Source organism: Melospiza melodia, chromosome 20 (assembly GCF_035770615.1).
Source record: "Melospiza melodia melodia isolate bMelMel2 chromosome 20, bMelMel2.pri, whole genome shotgun sequence".
Taxonomy (NCBI): Eukaryota; Metazoa; Chordata; class Aves; order Passeriformes; family Passerellidae; genus Melospiza; species Melospiza melodia.
The window spans coordinates 12,327,831-12,346,767 of NC_086213.1; the positions used below are offsets into that span (position 1 = coordinate 12,327,831).

The 18,937-nt window shown below is 48.8% G+C and overlaps 1 protein-coding gene across 1 annotated transcript in view; it reads right to left on the minus strand.

Moving 5' to 3' along the window:
- SETD1B (SET domain containing 1B, histone lysine methyltransferase) overlaps positions 1–18,937 on the minus strand; it is a 47,556-nt gene that overhangs the window by 6,739 nt on the left and 21,880 nt on the right. Inside the window, exons 7-13 of the mRNA XM_063173047.1 lie at positions 10,580–11,350; positions 7,852–8,022; positions 6,910–6,997; positions 5,900–6,117; positions 5,521–5,650; positions 4,403–4,867; positions 1,080–2,615 (exon numbers count right to left, since the gene is read on the minus strand). Coding sequence (XP_063029117.1) covers positions 1,080–2,615; positions 4,403–4,867; positions 5,521–5,650; positions 5,900–6,117; positions 6,910–6,997; positions 7,852–8,022; positions 10,580–11,350 — 3,379 coding nt within the window. The remainder of the gene's footprint in view (positions 1–1,079; positions 2,616–4,402; positions 4,868–5,520; positions 5,651–5,899; positions 6,118–6,909; positions 6,998–7,851; positions 8,023–10,579; positions 11,351–18,937) is intronic.

Consider the following 18,937-nt stretch of genomic DNA (forward strand, 5'->3'; position numbering starts at 1 on the left):
CACACACACTACAAACCTTCAGAGCTTTGTCTCCTGGAAGGACAGTGGAGCTGAACTGCTGCCAGCTCACCCCACAAACACACCCATGAAAGCTACAACAATCGAGACTGACCCAAAAATGCTTGCTGTGAGGGAAAATGTATCCTTGACACCAAAACACTGAAGCAGAGGGACCATAAAAACCAGGAGGTGACAGCCTCAAAACCAGAGTGCTGAGGGTTGGCTGCAAAGCAGAGGAGCCTGCAGGTACTTTCACACTTGCCATGCAGTGTGACACACGATGAACTCAAGGTGATTTGGAAGTGGCTTAAAAAGTGAGGTAGTTTTGCTGTTACAATATAATCCTTATCAAGATGGAAAGAGATTTATTTTCACTATGGGTTTTGTTAGTTATCACTGACTGTTTTAGGTGGTTTGGGCTTTTTTGGTTTTGCTATCCTGTCTTGCAGGAAGCAAGGGATGAAGATATCTGAACTTCACACAATCTCTAGCAACACACAAGGTGGTGTGTTTGTCTTCTTCAACACATAAACCTGGACATCTTTCCTGAAAAAAGTACTGGAGAGTTCTGAGGGTTTCAGAACAGTCTTTTAGGCTCTGCTCTGGAGAACACTACTGGTGGGTGCACACACACAGAGCCCTGATGTGCCACTTAGAAAGCTCTGATTTTATCAGTATTTCAACCTCAAAGCAACTTAAAGCTGCTAGAACCACTAACTCATTGTTTTGGGCACAGATGGTGAGATTATTTTTACAGCAAGTTTTAGCTCCAAGTGAAAGCTCTGTATGTGCAGACTAGAAATTCCACAGGAAAGCTGGAAAAAAAGTCTGGTTACATGCAGACAGAAGCTTCTCAAACCAGGAAGGAAAACTCCCCAGAAGAGGTGCCTACAGACTGTCCCTGCACTTCCAGACTGAATGTGCAGCAGGAACAGCCACCTCTGCAGTATTTTTGTATTGCAGCTTCAGAGAATGAAACAGTCTAAAACTCCCTGCTCATCCAAACAATCTCTATTCCTGTAAGGAACCACCAACTTCTCGTGCATCTCACACGTGCAGCACACCGTGAGAAAGGATATAAGGATGGAAAACCCAGAGGGTGTCATTGAGCCAGTCCATACCGTTGTCCTGCTGCAACAAGCGGTCGTAGGTGATGCACATGAACTTGATGTCCTCCTCGTCGATGCCCCCGTTCCAGATGTCGTACAGAATCGTCATCTCCTCGAACTCGGAGCGCGGCCGGAACTGCGGCTGGGGCGGGGAGTACTCGGGGGAAGGGATCACCGGCAGCTCCTCGGATTTCCTCTGCCTCCGCCACTGGCGCTTGGGCTTGGCGTGAGCCTCCTCCTCCTTGAAGTCTTCGTTCCACTGGTTCTCCAGTTCCTTGAATGGCAGCTTCTCTGCAACTGTCTCAGCTGCTATTTTCTCGTGGAAACCGTCATTCCTGAAGTCCAGGGTGACGGCTTCAGGGTCTTTCAGTCCGTAGTAGGCATCAGGATGTCCGCTCAGCGGCTCTTTGCCCACGGCACCTTCCACCAAGGCCACTGGCATGGGAGGAGGTTCTATGGTTTTGCCCGAGTACACATCCAGAGAGAGGACAGAAGGTGGGGACCGCCTCGGCCGACCCGGCCTCCTCTTGGGAAGAACAGAAGGTGGTGGTGGGGGAGGAAGGATAGAAGCCCCAGGGGGTACTTCTGGGGAGAGCAAAACAGGTTTTACTTCTGCCTTGCATTCCTCGATGGGCATTCTTCCATCTCCGTGCACGCACGGCAGGGCTGCTACAGGTATTGGCTCATCAGGTGGCAAAGCCATGTCCATGTGGAAATCTGCTTGTGGGGGGCTGGCAAAGGGGATAGGGGAAGGAACACTGTTCATGCTGATCGTAAGGGAAGCACCAAGAGGCTCTTTAAAGGTTTTCTCTTCTAGCTCATCCTCTGACTGCTTCTTGCCAGGCAGAAGGCAAGGAATGGTAGCACCAGCCTCTGGGAAAGTAGGCGTGAAATTGAAATCTCTCCCAGGAGTCCGAGGAATGCCACTGTTAATGCCAGGGGATTGGGATGGGTAGGAAAAGGGGCTCCCTGGGACTTGAGGGGAACTGAGGGTCAAGCTGCTGCCTGTAAGGGGAGCATCACTTCCTGGCGTGGCTGGAACAGTGTCCGTGCTCTGCGACTTCGTCAAGGGGTGCGAAGACTTGGCCAAAATGTCCCTCCCGGGAGTCCTGGGAATCTCCTCCTCCACGGATGTTTTGGTCACCATTAATTGTTCAGGGAACTTTTCTGGAGGGACTAAAGGCTCTTCCTTGCCGGGAGTGGTTGGCAAGGGAAGCATGGAGGATGGCACCTTGTGGGCTGGCAGCAGGACAGTCTCAGTGTCCGGGTGGATCAGCACCTCCCGCCCCGGCGTGCGCGGCAGCCGCTCCTCCTCCTCCGCTTTGACCCGGCCTTCCAAGCTGCTCTCCTCAGACTTGCCAAAGAAGCTGCTTTTGCTGGGCAGAGGTTCCCCAAAGACTCCTCCTGGAGCAGAGATACAGAGAGACGCCTCCTCATCTTGAGATTCAGGCTTTGGACCTTCCTGTACCTCTGGCTCCAGCATGGGAGTGGGTTCGGACTCTTCCTCTGAAAGGGGAACAGAGAGGAGAATCAGCAGCTTTGCCTCCACTTGGTTACTTGCCACTTGCTAGTAAAGACATGTTGAAGATGCCACAATTAAAATACAGCTCAATTCCACTGGGAGGCTTTAAAGCTCCAGTGCTTTACATTTTGGAGGCACAGAGTGTAGAGTAATTAGACACTACCACACACTTTCCTAATGGACCATAAAAAACCCACACGATTAATTTGAGGATTAACTCCGACACAGACCAGAACGAAGGTTTCTCTGCTTTCAAAAGCCCTGACAACCTTTTGTACAGAGATTAAAGGAAGGAATGGATTGTGGGGTGAGGACTTTGGAGGAGAGCTGCCAGAGCCCAGAGCTATCACCTTTCCCAATGTGGGAACTAAACTAACCGCAGGGCCAAGGAGCACCCTCAGCTCTCCAAGGAGGGAATGGTGAAGGGAATAGAAGAAAACTCCTGAACAACACATGAGGCAAACAGGAAGCCCTTGTAATGGATCAGGACACACTCAGATGGTATCAATGAGGCAATTTATATGCTGCTCTCCCTGCAGCAGCCTCATTTGTCTGGAGTTTATTTACCCACTTAGGGCCAGGTCCAAAAGGAATCAACGGTGAATCTTGTTAGGCAGCTCAAAATAACATTTTCAAGTGGAAGAATGAAAGGAGGTGAAAATGCCTGGAGAATTGGAAGGGAGGCATTCTCTGTTTGTGCTGAACAAACCAGGGCTGCTGGAGAAGGGTCTGAGCCTTGCCACTCCTGCATGAGCTGGGTTGCTCAAGGACAATGCTGCAGTTGGAGTTTGTTCCCACAGCTTACCTGGAAAGCTCCTTACACATGTCAAGTTGCTCAAATGCAAGTGTCTCCAAATTTATGTTCTTTCAGCACACTGACCTGTTCTAGAAAGGATTCGTGCAAAACCAGCTCTTCTTTGCCCTGCCCAGTTTAACATTTTACCTCTTTGTGACTTTCAGATTTTGCAGCAGCCAAGGAGTGACACCTTGTGCAGGGATTGGATTTCCAGCTCTCCAAGTGTCAGAACACTGCCCAGTCCTCAGACACCAGAGCTGCCCAAGGCTCTACAGCAGGCCCCATTAGATGTGCCCTCCCTGTGGGCTCCAATTTTAACTTTTAGATTTCCCCCAGTTGCCAAATTACTCAAGCTTTATGCATCTCACTCCTGTTCTAGTAAGTTTTCCAATTTCCTTGGGTTAAGTACAACTCTGTACTGATTGAAGACAATTTCCTTCTTCCAGAAAACTACTGAGTATCACTCATTTAAAAGGAGTAGGTGACAAAACCACCCAGAAATAATATTAGGAACCATAGATAACTCTGAGACTCCACTCACCTGCCCCATGCAGCTTCCCTGTCACATCCTGCTTTGATATTAAAACCAAAAAGAGCCAGTAGTGACATTCCTGTTCTGTTTTAGCAGCCATGGCTTTTCTATCTTGAGCTTCAGCCACCACACCACCCGATCAGTCACCCTCAGACGATGACAACTGTTCAATTCCTCTAGGACTCCAACTAAACTGACCCAGGATAAGATTCTGGATACAGTAACCACAGTATTTTTAGTAGCAGCTGGCTCATGTAAAGCTCCTTACTAGGAAGGAAAGTTCCACACAGAGCTCTTTCCCTGTACAGATAATCCCTAGCCTAGAGCCAAGACTGGAAGAAGAAAGAGAACAAGGGAAATACAAACCCATACATATTGGATACTGGGAGAAAATTTACTTGGAAACATAATAACAAAACTCCAAAGGACATGGAAGGGCATACCTGGCCTACAGATGGGAGAGAGTGCAAGCTTTGTCTCCTGGTCTCTTTCCATAACCAAATGTTTCAGAGTTTCAGCAGCAACAGGAGCCCCCAGGACTTGGCCACACTCACTATCCCCTGCCTTGATTTCTTCACTGCCTTCATCTTTCACTGCCAAAGCTGGCTCAGGAAGTCCCAAGCCTGTGGCATCCATGTAGTCATCCACAGGATACAGGTCCAAAATAGTCTCCCTCTCATCATCAGGAAGCTCATGACAAGCAGATTCAGGCTCTGGCTCAGCAACCATGGCTTCTCTGCCTTGATCTTCAGCCACCTCTTCCTCCTCTTCTTCCTCCTCTTCTTCATCATCATCATCATCCTCCTCATCTTCATCGTCCGAGTCTGAACTGGACTCGAATTCAGAGGAGTCCTCACTCTCATCAGATGATTCAGCTTCAGCCTTGGAAGACGAGGGACTCGCTACATCTGCAAGAACAAACTCCATTAGCTCTGCTTTCTGCCTTTAACAATCAGTCAGGGGCCAATATCCCTTCCCCTGTATAAGAGTGGAAAGAGCAGCACCAGCAGCAGGTGGGTTTGAAGGAGTGGCCTCCCAATTCAGTTATTTTTGCAGAGATTGATAAATCCTGTACCTTACAACAATCACCATACAACAGTGAGTAGTGGTGCTGCCTGGCACCTCCCACCTGGGTCTCTTGGTGTATTGTATCTTTTACTAAGATTTTCTGCAGCCTTTACACATGGCCTTAAAAAGTGGAAATTACCACCTGCCAGAGCAGGAACTGATTGCCCTTTTCAGAAATCTGGTCCCTTCTCCCCCCAGCCACTTCTGTTTCACAAAACAAGCACACATTTAGCTGGGCTTGAGACCAGTGCCCCTGGGGCTGGGTTGGGCTGAGATCAGGTAGGGACTGGAGGGCTCAAAAAGGACCCAGTGACTGAGGGATCACAGAAACCTCACAGGTATTAATTAAAAATATCTCTCTGCATTATATTGTGTAAAACTGCCCAGTGAAAGGAGGTACACAAGTAACAAAATCAGCTCACAAAGGCAGAAGGGAGACCACAGCTGACCCAAAGGTGACACTTGTGACACTGCTTCCACTGCAGCTCCTTACCCTCCTCGGAGTCCTGCTCCTCCTCCTTGTCACTTGTGTCTATGCCTGTCTCCTCCTCATCATCTTCATCCTCGTCTTCGTCATCATCTTCATCCTCATCATCTTCATCATCCTCCTCCTCCTCTTCCTCCTTTGCAAAACAGATTGCCAAAAATGAACAGTGCCTGAGCCTGTCCCTGGCTGCAGTAACCACCAGGGACTCTCAGGGAGGCTGCCAGAGACCCTGAAGAGGGAGTGACTGGCAGGGCTCTGTAAGGACAGACAGACAGACCCCACCAGGAGCACTCATCTCCCAGAAAAGGGAACTTTGGCACTTAGCATGACCAGGCCCCCTTTTAATGACAGATAGCACTGAGACTGCAGCCTCACACCAACACACCTTGCCAGGTGGTGCTTTCACCAAGCCTCCCTCTTCCTCCTGCTCCTCTTCCTTCTCTGAGGAGGACTCTTCCTCTTTCCCTGATGTCTCATCTCCCTCCTCTCCCTCGCTGTCCAGCTCCAATGGCCTCGCTGGGCGCCGCCGCAGCCCCACAGCCTCTGCGTCCTTCTTTGACAGGTCAGATGTTGTATCAGAAGCATCCCTGTCCCTCTCTGACTCTGAGGAGCAAAAGCAACAGAAATTACCATCTAATACCTTGGAAAGGACAGAAGGAGTTAACTCCATAAGGGAAACTTCTTTGGGAAGATGGAAGTCAGGAGCAATGTGCCCATATGGTGTGAGGGTCCCCAGGCTTACAGGGACCTGCTGATGTCACAGTGAACAGTGCTGATGGCAAAATGTGGGTGGCCAAACCTGACAGGAAACACAGCATGAGTGAGGTCAGGACAGGCAATCTGAATTTAATGCTTTTGTTTCATTTTTTGGCTTCACAACCACTTGTTAATCTGAATTGACTTCTACATGAACCCATGTGCAAAACAAAGGGTACTCAAAGCTTTGTCTCCTCTTTACTCTTCCCTGGTAATAGGAAATAATGTTAAGATATTTTCAAACAGATTTTTCTGGCAAGTAACTTTGGTTTCTTTCTCAAATCAAATGCAGAGCAAACTGTTGCATGCTTCCTCCCATCACATCCCAGGGAGCTGTGAGCACACCCCAAAGAGCCCATGAACCCATCTGAGCTCCTTCTGCTGGGGCCCAGCACAGCTAAAATAGGTTATGAGTTATTCTTAAAATGTGGATCTTAAACTTCCCACCAGTGAATTTCAGATAATTGAACCCAGAGGGGCCATGGCCCAGCTGATCTGAGCTCTGTGAGAAGCAGGTTTGGCTCAGATCCTTGACTCTGTGTTTAACTGTAAGTGAGCACACTGCTGTGAAGTTTAAAGGATTCAGCTTGGTGGGGTTTGCATCTGCTCCGGGGTTTCAAACAAATGCACTTTGCAAACCTTCATCTTCATCATCCACAGAAGTAGAAGGCCGGATTCTCTTCTGATCTCCCGCAGAGGCAGCTTCAGGTGGCTCCTTTCTTTTCACCTGAACAAAAGACACAATTAGCATTTCTGAAAGTTTAGAAACAGCAGAAATCAACTTCTTAAGCAAATTGCCACTTCTTTACTTTGCTGTGGTCACAGCAGAAACCAAGGGCCACTTCCCAGCTCTTGATCTCTTTATTTGCTTGCAAACAGAATTTCACTCTGAATGAAACTCTACCCCTTCAATTTGCATGAAAACACCCTGGGTACCAGCATGGTGCATGTCATCACCTGGTACTTTGAGGATGACAGAGAAAACTCTTGACAAATCCATGTGTCTGAGATTGTAGTAGAACAGAAAGAGAGCCTAAGCCCAGGGCATCTCAAAGAACCTCAAAGCAAATTTTATTCTAAATAGAGACTGGAGAATTTCTCATCCCAAACCTTTTACTTGCACCTTCTGTGCATTCAAAAATCCTAATTTCAGGGAAGCTCTCTACAGCCCCCTACCCCAAACTTTAAGATACTTTTAATTTTTTATGCAAATGCTTTTCAAAATGGATACCCTGTGCTTCTGAGGAGACAGAGTTCAAGCAAACTGAGACTCAGCTGCCAAGCCATCAGAGATTGCAGCCAGAACAGTAGCTGTGTAAAGCACCATGAGCATACATGTATTTTATGATGATGCTGAAATGCTGTGTCCTAAAGACAGGGAGATCCTCTACAGCCAATTCACACAAGGGGAGGATGAAAAGCAAAGGAAACAGAGGCTCCTTGCTCTGGTCCTGGGGGGTCAGAAGCAACCCCAGAGTGGAGTGAACAGCCTGAGGGCTCTGGGGCACAAACCTAGCAGGTCTGTCCTCCTAAGGCTCCTGTGGGGGGTGGCAGCACAAGGAAGAGAGGTTTTGTTCTCACCTTGAAGGACGGCAGGCGGATGGCGCCCCGCAGGCCGATGCCAAGGCCGATGGCCTCGTAGCCCAGCCCTTCTCCCTTGTTCCAGTTCTCCAGCAGACAGGAGGCCATTCGATCCTTTGGCTTTGGTTTTTCCTCCACTTCTCCTCCAGACTTCACTGGAGTGAGAGATGCCTGCAACAGAGAAGGCACATTTGAGAGGGGAAGTTCCCTGGGAAGGACACAAAGTCTGGAAATCGTTTAAATAGTCGGGGTTTGGGAAATATCACTGTCCTGCCCAGGCATCAGTTTCTTGGAGGGCATCTGAAGGTGCCCCACACCTGAAAGGAACTAGAGCTGCATAGAATAATAAAAATAATTTGAGTGTGCTTTAGGCAAGTCAGCCCAACAATGTGTTATCCACCTTCCCTTGCTAACCCACATAACTGAAAGCAACTCTAGACCTTCCAGTTGGGAACACCTTCCTTCTGCTGAGTGCAAGGCCAAATATAGTGCATAAAAAATCACACACATCCCTGTGTTCCCTTAGCAACCAGAGCCCCAGTCCACAAAACCTGTCAGAAGGCTCCAGTCCTGGCAACACGGACATGGAAATATTTAGGTGAAACACCACAGGGTCTACAAAATAGACACACAGCCTCAACAAATCCTTTTTCAGCAGAGCTGAGGTGTGAAGGAAGAGCAGGAATTCAGCTCTCTGCAGCTGTGGAGAGGTGGACAAGCCAGGAGAATGTCACACATGGTGGCACATGATGTTCTGCCCAAAGCAGGGGCACTGGAGGTGACACTCACCTGCATCAGCCCAGGGCACAACACCCCAAAGAGTTTCTCCTGCACACCCTACCAGAGCTCACAGGCTGAAGTGGGCTGTAATCACCAAAGAGGCAGCACAAGCTCAGCTCTCCTGCTAATTAGGGACAAGACAAATGGGAATATCAAGCAGGGAATCCAAGCAGCAGCATTCTGTGGCCAGGATGCCTGGTTACTCCTGGCACTCTGCTTAATGCATCTTACCCAGGCTTTCAAACCTAACCCACCACTAGATCTGGGAACAAAGAAAAGCTTTGCCCTAGCTCAGGCAGAAAAGGTCCATGGAATGTGCTGCCTTCCCCAGCAACCTGCTCCCTTCACAGCTTTCACCCCACACGATTTCCTCCCTGCCTGACCCAGGACACCAGATTTATCCTTGAGCCTTCCCACCCTTTTCCTAGGGCATGATGCCTCTTGGAAGTCACTCAGCTGCCAGAGCTGGAATCAATCAATCAATCAATCAATCAAACAATCAATCAGCTGTCTTTGATGGAACACAGCAGCCAGAGCACTTGGGGAACTGACCTCTAGCTGCCACCAAGGAGCCCAGTAACCCCCCCTCACACACACAGACACCAGCAATGGGAAGGTACAGTTAAATGTTCAGTTTAAGCTGAATATTTGTATTTTGTTTTCTGCAAAAGCAGGCAACTTCTGCCTGAGAAGGAATCCTGTCTCACTCCAATGCCAGGGGTGCCCAGTCCTAGCAGAAAGCTCTGAAATCTCTGAGGTTTTTCTGTACACAACAGTAACACATGCCCTGGGGCAGGAAGGGTTCTGGCATCTCTGTTCCTGGACAGAGAGCACACGTGGTTTCCCATGCAGCAATTTCACATTTTCAATTACACTGCTCACATCCAACATAACCTGTGGCAAGGACTGTGGTGAGCTGCTGTGGTACAGTCAGTTTCCCTTCCCAAAATGGCTTATGAACCCCAGGTGAGGGAAGAACACCCCAAATCCAGCCATAACTTGGGATGTCAGTGAGCCTGAAGATCTGCCTCAACTTGCTTCTGCTTTTTCACCACAGGTGTCTGGTTGTCTGGTTTAAAACAATTTCTTGAGTGTTTCAGTTGCTGTTTTTGCAACTCGTTGCTGGATCTGTTTCCTTCATTGCCCTGGAAACTCACGGGCCTCCTCCAAGACTGTCAGCACACGCTTGCTGGCAGGAGAAAAGCTCTGAGCATTAGTCAGGAGGAAGGGACGGGGTTTCTGCTGCACGTCACGCCAGCCAGCTCTAAGCCACAGTAAATTACACTGTCACAAAGCAGCTGTTAAGCAGCAGCATGACCAACTCCTCCAGAAAGCCAAGGAGCTCTCCCAAGCACCAGAGTTAACACACAACTGGTTTACACAAACAGGTGGTGAGGATACTGCTCTGAAAACTGACATACTTGCAGGTTGTGGTTTGTTCTGTTATTTTTACAGTAATTCACTGCAATAGTAATTTTGAGGTTTGCATTAACCTTTCTGCAGTGTTAGTTTTTTTGGGTAGTGACAAATTTACCACACATTAGATCACACAGCTGCTTGCTGGCTGAGGTACACTTCAAATTGGGTGAGAAAAGGATCAGAGGATTCATGCAAAGCTGTTTTCTCAACTAATGCCTGGAACTCTTGGTGTATTTGGCCAATGTTCAGCTTTTGCTGCCTCGTACATGCACTGGGGAGGGGGCAGAACTGGAAATACCCACACATCTCATTGCACAAAGTGGGGAACACAAGACAGAGGCTTGGTGGTTTCAAACACTCCTCTTGCATCTGACTTCAGTTTTTTGGAGCTAAACTTCAGTTTCCTCTTGTACATGAAAATTTAGGGGTTTGGGTTTCTTAAAGTCAGCTCCAGACCCCCGCTGACCCCACACCCTGGCCACAAACACTAAGAACAGCTCTCCCCAGGACACAGCAAGTGAAAACTCACCTTTGCCAGACGTTCCTTCTTGTCCCACCAGTCATCAAACGCCCGGAACGCCACCACTTCGACCATCTTGCGATTCAGGTCCCTTTTCATGATGGCCTTGAGCTCCTTCACTATGACCAGGAGGACTCCATCCACCGTGGCCTTGTGGGGATCTTCCTTCTTGGGCTCGTAGCCCGGGGGAGGAACCGAGGGGTCGAACTTGGGCAGAGGCGGCCACTGCTGCCCGCGGGCGAGGGCGGCTCCCATGGAGAAGGGCCGGTAGGGAGGGAGGTTCACGAACTGCATGCGGCCCGCCATGAAGGGCGGGTACTGGTACGTGTTCTGCGCCTGCATCATGCGGCTCAGCATCTGCGTTTGCATCTGGAAGGACATGGGCATGCCGCCCCACTGGTTGCCCAGGACGCTGATCATGTCCACCTGCATGACCGGGAACATGCCGGGGTGGAAGGGGGGCAGCGGGGGCAGGATGTGGGGCGGGGGCACCCCGGGCGGGGCGGGCAGCGGCGGCGGGGGCACCGTGACCGCAGGGTGCGTGGGGGGCGGGGGCGGGGGCAGCGGAGGCGGCATGGGGAAGCCCGGCTGAGGAGGAGGAGGAGGAGGAAGAGGAGGGAATCCCGGTGGTGGCAGCGGGGGGATGGACGGGGCCATCACGGCCGTGTTGCTGACGGAGGAGTTCACCACAATGGTTTTGGCACATTCCGCGCTGGTGATGGGCGCAGGGTTGGTCTCGTCGTCAGAGATTTCCATGTCCTCCCCTGAGGAATGCTGACCCTGCCACAAAAGAGAGAGAAAAGGTGACGAGCACATTCTCTTTACATTAAATACCACAGCGCTGGGCTGCTTCAAACAAAAGCTAAGTTTAACACACATTTTAATTGGGAACGGAGAAAAGCGAGCGATGCTTTGAAAAGACAGGGCCCACTGTGCAGCTGGTGCCTATTGAAGCTTTTCTCTTCCGTGCCAGACCTCAGGAACCAGAGAGGTAAAAGCTTTCTAAAAGAGCATCAGCACCAACTGAACAAAACCCTCAGTCTATGGAGCAGGAGGAATTGCTCCCATGGCTGGTGAAATGCACACAATCCAAACATCCTTCACTGCAAGATACATTATCTCTTATTTGTATCTACTACTCCTAGGTACATTACACCATGAGTTTTTATTCCTTAGTTTTTCCATGCACAAATAATTATCCTGGTTTTCAATTATAATCCCTGGCTCATTTGCTGTCAATTCCTAACCTCTAATTGTGGAAACACAATACCTCCTCCACAAGGCTGCTGCTACTAAAAGTTGTCTTGACTAGACCACAGCAATTCACATGGGAAAAAGAACCCCAAATCTGGTTAAATTGCTTTTAAACATCAAAGTCATAAAAAGCTGGGATTCAAAGACATAGCTCATGTTGTGTTTTTAGACAAAATGAATACTTTACTAGACACAAGAAACACAGACTTGTAAGAAAATGCTAAAACTGTGTCCTGCCTCTGCTGCCAAAGGGATGGAAACTGGATTAAAATAGAGGGTGCCAGCTTGCTCTGAAGTTTCAAAGCTGCCTGACCAGGTCCTGTACAAAAGAAAAGTCTCAGGAACTACCTCCATCCTTACATGGTCACACCTGCACTCTGTGTCCTACAGGCACTTCAGTCCTCAAGGTGTCTCCAGCACCAAGAATTCACATGCATGAGTGTCACATCCCTGATAGGAAATACAGTAACCAAATCCTGCTGGAAGACATATCCACAGGGTGACAGTTTATCTAGGAAACATGAATGGGGCTGATCTCTGACTTGAGTGATGACAGCACACAGGACAGGTCCCTGTAACCTCCAAACAAGTGTCTCACATTGCTGATGTCAGTGAAGAACCCCCCATGTTCCCCAGCCCAGGGCACAGCAGGGATGCTGCTCCCAGCCAGAGCCCTCCTGCTGCCCTGGAGCCAGGAATCTCCATCAAGTGCCTCTCTCTGGCACAATCCTGGCAAGAGTTTTGGAACCTGCTGGCTGTTATCAGCCAAATTTGACTGTAGATCTCAAAGATATTTATTGTTTGCTCCACACTTCGTGCCAGCAGGTGCCTCTTCTGTCTGCTCTCCCAACAGTCTCCCCAGTGTGAAAGGAAAGAGCAGTATCAGACACTGGAGAACCTGGAAGTTCTGGGAAGAGCTGCTGAGGAGCAGACTTTGTTGGCAGTTTTCACATTGAAGCCGCTGTGATTTGATTCTTAACCTGTGAATTTCTCACTGGCGTGTGCAAACAAAAGCAGGAGCAGCTGAGTTGACTCTGCTACAAACTGTCACTGTGTGAAACTGAGCAACCACAACTATCCAAATCACTCCAAATGTTTCCCGTTTTATCAAAGGTCATCTCTGCTACAGCAGCCACCACCAGAGAGCAGGCTGAGCACGAGGCTTGCAGCAGCAGCTGTGCAAATCCTCCAGCCCTGGCACCTCCCCTCGCCCTGGCTTCCCTGCATTCCTGCGCTGCAGCACCAGCTCAGCGCCTCCCGCAGCTCCTGGGTCACCCCCGAAAACCACTCAGAGCTTTAGTGCCCAAACTGCCCAGCAAGGAGACACCATTCACCTGGCAAACCCTGAGCAAGAGCTACTGACCCCTGGTAATGGTGATGGAGAGGGGACTTCCCTGTAGCCACGGAGTCACTTTAGTGCATCGGTGCGTGCAGGGAGGACTCTGAGGGCTGTTTGTAAACCCTAAACTGAACAGCTAAAACAGAAGTAAAGATGATAACCCATTGCACCCAAGTCCTTCCAAAGGCCAGTAGTATCATGCCCTTGAGCTGCCCACATCTGGCTCACACTTGTCACCCTGCGTCCTCTCCCCAGCTGCTCTATTGCGGTCACGTCCCACGCCGAGGATGGAGGGGAATAAAAGGACATTCTGCACTTCCAACCACTGCAGCTCCAGTGAAAGGAGCAGAGGAAGAGCAAAAGGGATGGCTGTGGCAGGTGTAAACAAGATTCCTGTGAAACAGACCCTGGTTTTCAGTAAGTGAACACAAAAGGCCCTGTTTAAAAGCACTGGCTCCAATTGCAAACGCTGGATGATGCTAAAGGTTGGCTCATGATAGAAAGCCAGGAGTGCTCAGGCTACCAAAGACAGACAAAATCAGCTCCAACTTCACATTCATCTCATCTGATGGGATATGGAGAAAAGTCACCCCATGAGGCCTCAGGGGAGACCAACACTGAGCAGTGTCAAGCCACAGATTCTCCCCAGTGCCTCCTGCAGGACCTTGCACCCTCCCAACCTCCCCCCCTGGAGCACCAGCAGCCCCCAGCCTGTCCCACCACACCAGATTTGTGCTCCTGCCCACCACCCAGAGCCCACTGCCATCCACAGCAGCCTCTCATCAGCCTCAGTACCAATGACTGGAGTCCTGCCTGGTAAATGGGACTTCCCTCTTGAAGGAAACATCACATAGAAAAAGCCAGTCCTGAACTTGCAGAGAGGAGGCAGGACGAGCAGGATTCCATGCTTGAGGGCACAGAGCTTCCTTCATCCATACATGCCTTAATTTTTACTTAAGCTGAAATGAGAATTGCTAAAGCAATAACCAGTGTTTGAAAGATTGAAATATTTTTCTTTTTTTTTCCACTTCTGGTGCTCAGATGGGTCTACAGGAAGCAACAACAGATTCCCTGCTTCCTCCAATGCTGGGCTTCAACTCACCTCCACCTGCACAGTGCAGTCTGTGCTCCAGTTCTATCCCAGGCAAGATGGATAGGGAGAGAGAAGGACATTAAATGGCAGGGAGAAAAGGATCAGAAAAGGCACAGGGGGTAGGGGGAAAAGAAACACAAGGTTAGGAAAGAGGTCAAACCAAAAGATCATCTACAAGGAATTCTTCTTTAAAGAAAGTTGAGAGTAACGAATATTTAAAGCGGATTACTTTCCTGTAACTGTTCATATCTAAGGGGGAAAAAGGCAGGCACCAAGTGAAAGAGATCAAGGTACAGATAGAAAAAGCAAGGGGAGGCATAGAAAGATCTTCTGTTATTTGAATTTCTTTTCATTCACCTGTCTGAACCTGGATTTACTATGGCTGCTACCAAATACCTCTCAGGGTAGAGCTGAAAAGCACCTGTGCTGTCCTCTCAAAGAAACTGCCTTCTAGCTGGCCTCCCTCTTTGCTCTTACAAGCAGAAAAAAGTGAGCTGATAGATGACATACATACTGCTATGAGAATGTCACAGCCATCATTGTAAAAAAAAAAAATGTGTCAATCAGTCCCAGAGTTCACCTGTCTGTTCCTGAGGTCATCTGCTACAATGCCACCAGAAAATCTCTCTTCAGCCCACTGAGAGAAATGCCATTTCCAGCTAAATTAATTTGTGCTGCCATCTTTACTTTGGATTAATTAAATTAAGAGTTAGCAAAACAGGTATTTAATTATACGCATGACACATTTTTCCAAGGGTTCCTTAATGATGCAAATTTGTTGGGAGAGATTCATGTCAGCGTAACTGGTTATAAATGGCCTCATTCACTGTTCACCCAAAATGTTAATTGCCACCTTTAACACCAGCAGAGTGTGCAGAGACTCTTAAGTGAAGTGAGGGAACATCCTGGGATGCCACTCCATCAGCTGGAATAGTGACAGGGCAGAGCCACTGGCTACAGGGCATTGATCCCACCTCAGAGCCATACCCAGCGTTTTGCAGGCAAATGTTAATTCCTCCAGAGATAAGAAACTACATCCCAATATCTGCATGCAGCCCTGGCAGCTTCCAGCAGTGAGGAGCTGCTCCATCCCCTGACCCAGAGGAGCACTGACACCGTGGCAGTGACTGGGACCTTCACGTTGTTCAGTACCTTCCTTACAGGCAGAGAAACTTCCATTTCCTTCTGAAAGGCCATCTGATAAAAGAATTTACTCAGAATTTCAGAACACATATTAAACACCATCAGCTTACAGCTCATTTCACTGAAACATTCTGCTGGGTACCAAGTTATATTTGAGGTAGGGAACTGTGCCACCGAACATAGCAACTGCTCTGGCATTACCTGGCTGAGCTCTGGTGCATCAAAATAATGAAATGCAGGATCGATGGCATTCAGCACAGTACAAGGGCATTAGCCTTCATGGTTTTCAATAAAGCTAGAACTTTAAAGAAGAAGGAACTCTTGGACAAAAAAAGTTTTCCTAACCTGATTAAACAGTCATCACTTGGTTTTGGATTATGTCCAAGCAAGGGCTGGAAAAAATTCACAAGTGATCATCTCACACTTCATCCTTACAAAAAAGCAGGGAAAGAAAAGCCTTCAGAGGTGAGGAGGAGAGGACAACTGACTGAAGAGGGTCACACACCAAGTCACTAACAGAGTCAAGAACAGACTCCAGGGTCCCTCTGACCTCCTACATCCCAACTCCAGCTGGCTCCCCATGCTGGGCTCACACCAGGCTCCTCACTGCCTGTGCTCTGTGTTTGACAAGGGAAACAGCCATGATCCCTGGGTGAGACCAGCTCAAGTTCTCTACCACACAATTCTCTTCCCAGACTCCTTCAGCAGAGCACATTAAATAGAATGAGAGATTTCAAACCTGCCAGATTTCTTATGCCCACCATCCAGAACAAAAATGAAGCCTGAGGTCACCAACCAGACACCTGCAACTCCTCCTCCAAGACCACTTCACTGAAAAACTCCTTTCAAGCTTGGCCCAGAGAATCCCACCATTCACTCTGCTAACAGACTAAATACCAAATACCTCTTGTAGCCCAAAAATTGCAAACCCAGCAAGGGCTCCAGAGAGTATTGCTTTGTTCATTCGTAATCTGCTTTTAGCTTGCAGGCTCCCTGTTCTGGGCCGAGCACACAAGGAGGAGCCCTCAATGACATGGTGACATGGCAGAGGGACTGCTGAGCACTCACACCTCGCCCTGTCAGGCGTGAACAAGGCAGACTGGGCCCCTCATTTACAAGGCACACAAGTATTTTTACTTTGCTAACCATAATTACAGCCCTGCCTCGGGAAGAACATGCTCAAGGGCGGTGCTTCACTGGCACACACGCAGCACAGGAGGGCAGAGCCACTCCAGGTGGTTTGCCAGCAGTCCAGCAGCAAAAACATCGAGCAAACTGCTGCCTGCACCTTCCTGGGTGAGCTTTCCAGCCTGGCCAGGTCACTGTGGTGCCCTGAGTGCCTGTGGTGGCTCGTGGTGGCCAGCCCAGCACCTCTGCAGCCTGGACTGAAGCTGGATGAGGTTGCTGCCTCCTCCCCGTGGGTTAGTCAGGTCTTTCAACCTCCTCTGGGCAGCTGGGAGAGCTCCTGTCCTCCTGCTGCAGTCAGAGCCCACAAGGGCAACCACAGCAGCTCCTAATTGGAACAGCTTTCTGGTGTTTGCACTGTAATAAAATGCCCAGCTGGGTAATTGGCAAATGGAAATATTTACATATTACAAATCAGTGATTATAAAATACCTCCAGCAACACGTGATCCTATCTCTAGTAAAGAAGACTGCAAGGTTTTTATATAGTTATATATTTATACAGCATTTCATAAATGAACTTACAAGCAAAGGCTACAAACACACAGATCAGAGTGATGGACTCAATGCTGTGTCCCACAAAAAGGGGCACCAAAAAGGCCCTAACAGAGCAGGGATTTCTCACAGAAGGAGAGACATTCCTTGGATATTTCAGTTTCTCTAGTACCAATTGCCAAAGTACCTCTCACTACCTGAAAGGAGAATTCAAGCTCTCTCTGATGACAATATCCCACCCAACACACACACTCTGTGTTGGCTCAGGTTTGCTTTTGGTCTGATACTTACTTGCAGCACTTCTTTGGCACAGGCAATGCTCCCCACACCTACAGGGCTGCCCAACAAGTAAAACAAGTGACAATAATATCCAAGTGCTCACTGTAAACAAACAGCACTGCAAACACCAGCCCAATTTACGCCTCTTACTTTCCTTCCTAAGGCCAGGAGGGAACTTTGAGTTGGTATCTCAAACCACAGAAGGATAGAGGGAGAATTCCCTGGAAGACCCTGCTGGTCCCAGAAGAGGGGGATAGGGATCTTGTGTCTTGGGTCTCACAATATGCTCCATCAGGTGCTGCTCCCATCCTGCACATGGGGAGATGCCACAAGTAGGGATTTGGAAGGATGCAGGGAAGGATGAGGATGACAGCTCAACTGGGCTGTCAGTGTAGGGCAGGAAGGGCTTTTGAGAAGAGAAGGCACATGGGGCTAATGCTTACAAAGGAAAAAGGTCTCCTCACTCACGTCCAGTATTTCCTGACACCAGGAACAGAAGTAAATTGACTTGTTTTAAGGACAGCAGGAGAGCTGGACAGCTGCCCAACAGCCCAGGCCATCATCAGAAAATCTAGTGAATCAAGATGACAAAAGCCAAAATGACTCCTGTAGGATGGACAGCAGTGCCAAAGAGCAATGCAGCCTCATGCAAATCCACACCACACTTCCTGCAGGCCTTCACATGCACTGAGCAGCTGAAATGGGGCTTGACACTTCAGGCCCTGTTTCAGACTCCAGAGGGGATCATCCTGTCTCCCTGCAGGACAGTGGAATAACATCAACATCTCCATGGAAAGGAACTGAGCAGTAGCTTAAATCAGTATTTCCCAAAGCAAAGCCCTTGATGTGACACAGGGCATGAAATGGTCCACGCAAATCCCTATCAAAAATAGGAGAAAATTAATGCAGTGATTGAACAGGACTATTGTACTGACTGTACATAGGACCTCCAGTGGCTGTAGGAAATGATGCACAGATTCTTCCTTCCAGAAGTCAAAACAGATCCTGGAGTAAGAAACACCCACCTAGGCAGCTGCTAGGCATTGCCACAAGGCTAAGAACTTCTTTCATTCAGCAAGTGGTGCAAGGAAGGACAGGCAATTCTAGGTAAAGCAAGAAGAAGGAGATGGGAAGCCCATGTGGAGGTAAACAGATCTTTACTGATCCAGAAAAACTTGAGGAATGTGATCCCAAGGGGAGAACACTAAATCATCATTCAGTACTTTCAAAAACCCATTCTCTTGAGTTTTTGAACAGTCCAGTTTTCAATGTGGATTTCAAGAACCCACTGCAAGAGCTTCCTAGGACAGAAATCTCAGAGCCAGGAATTAAACCAGTGGGAAAACAACTGCCTGACCTGCCTCAGCAGAAATCCTGAAGAGATGAAGTAGCAAAGAGAGCTAGGCTGAGGGGGTAGCTCTGTTTGTTAGTAAGCCATCCACAAAGAGGATGGCTTCATTCAGGTCCTCCTCCCTCCCAAGAGGAGAAGGCTCTGAACTGCAAACCCCATGGCATATGATGTGGTTACTGTCAGCAAGACCATTGAAGAAGGGACATTTGGAGCAGCCAGACATCACCTC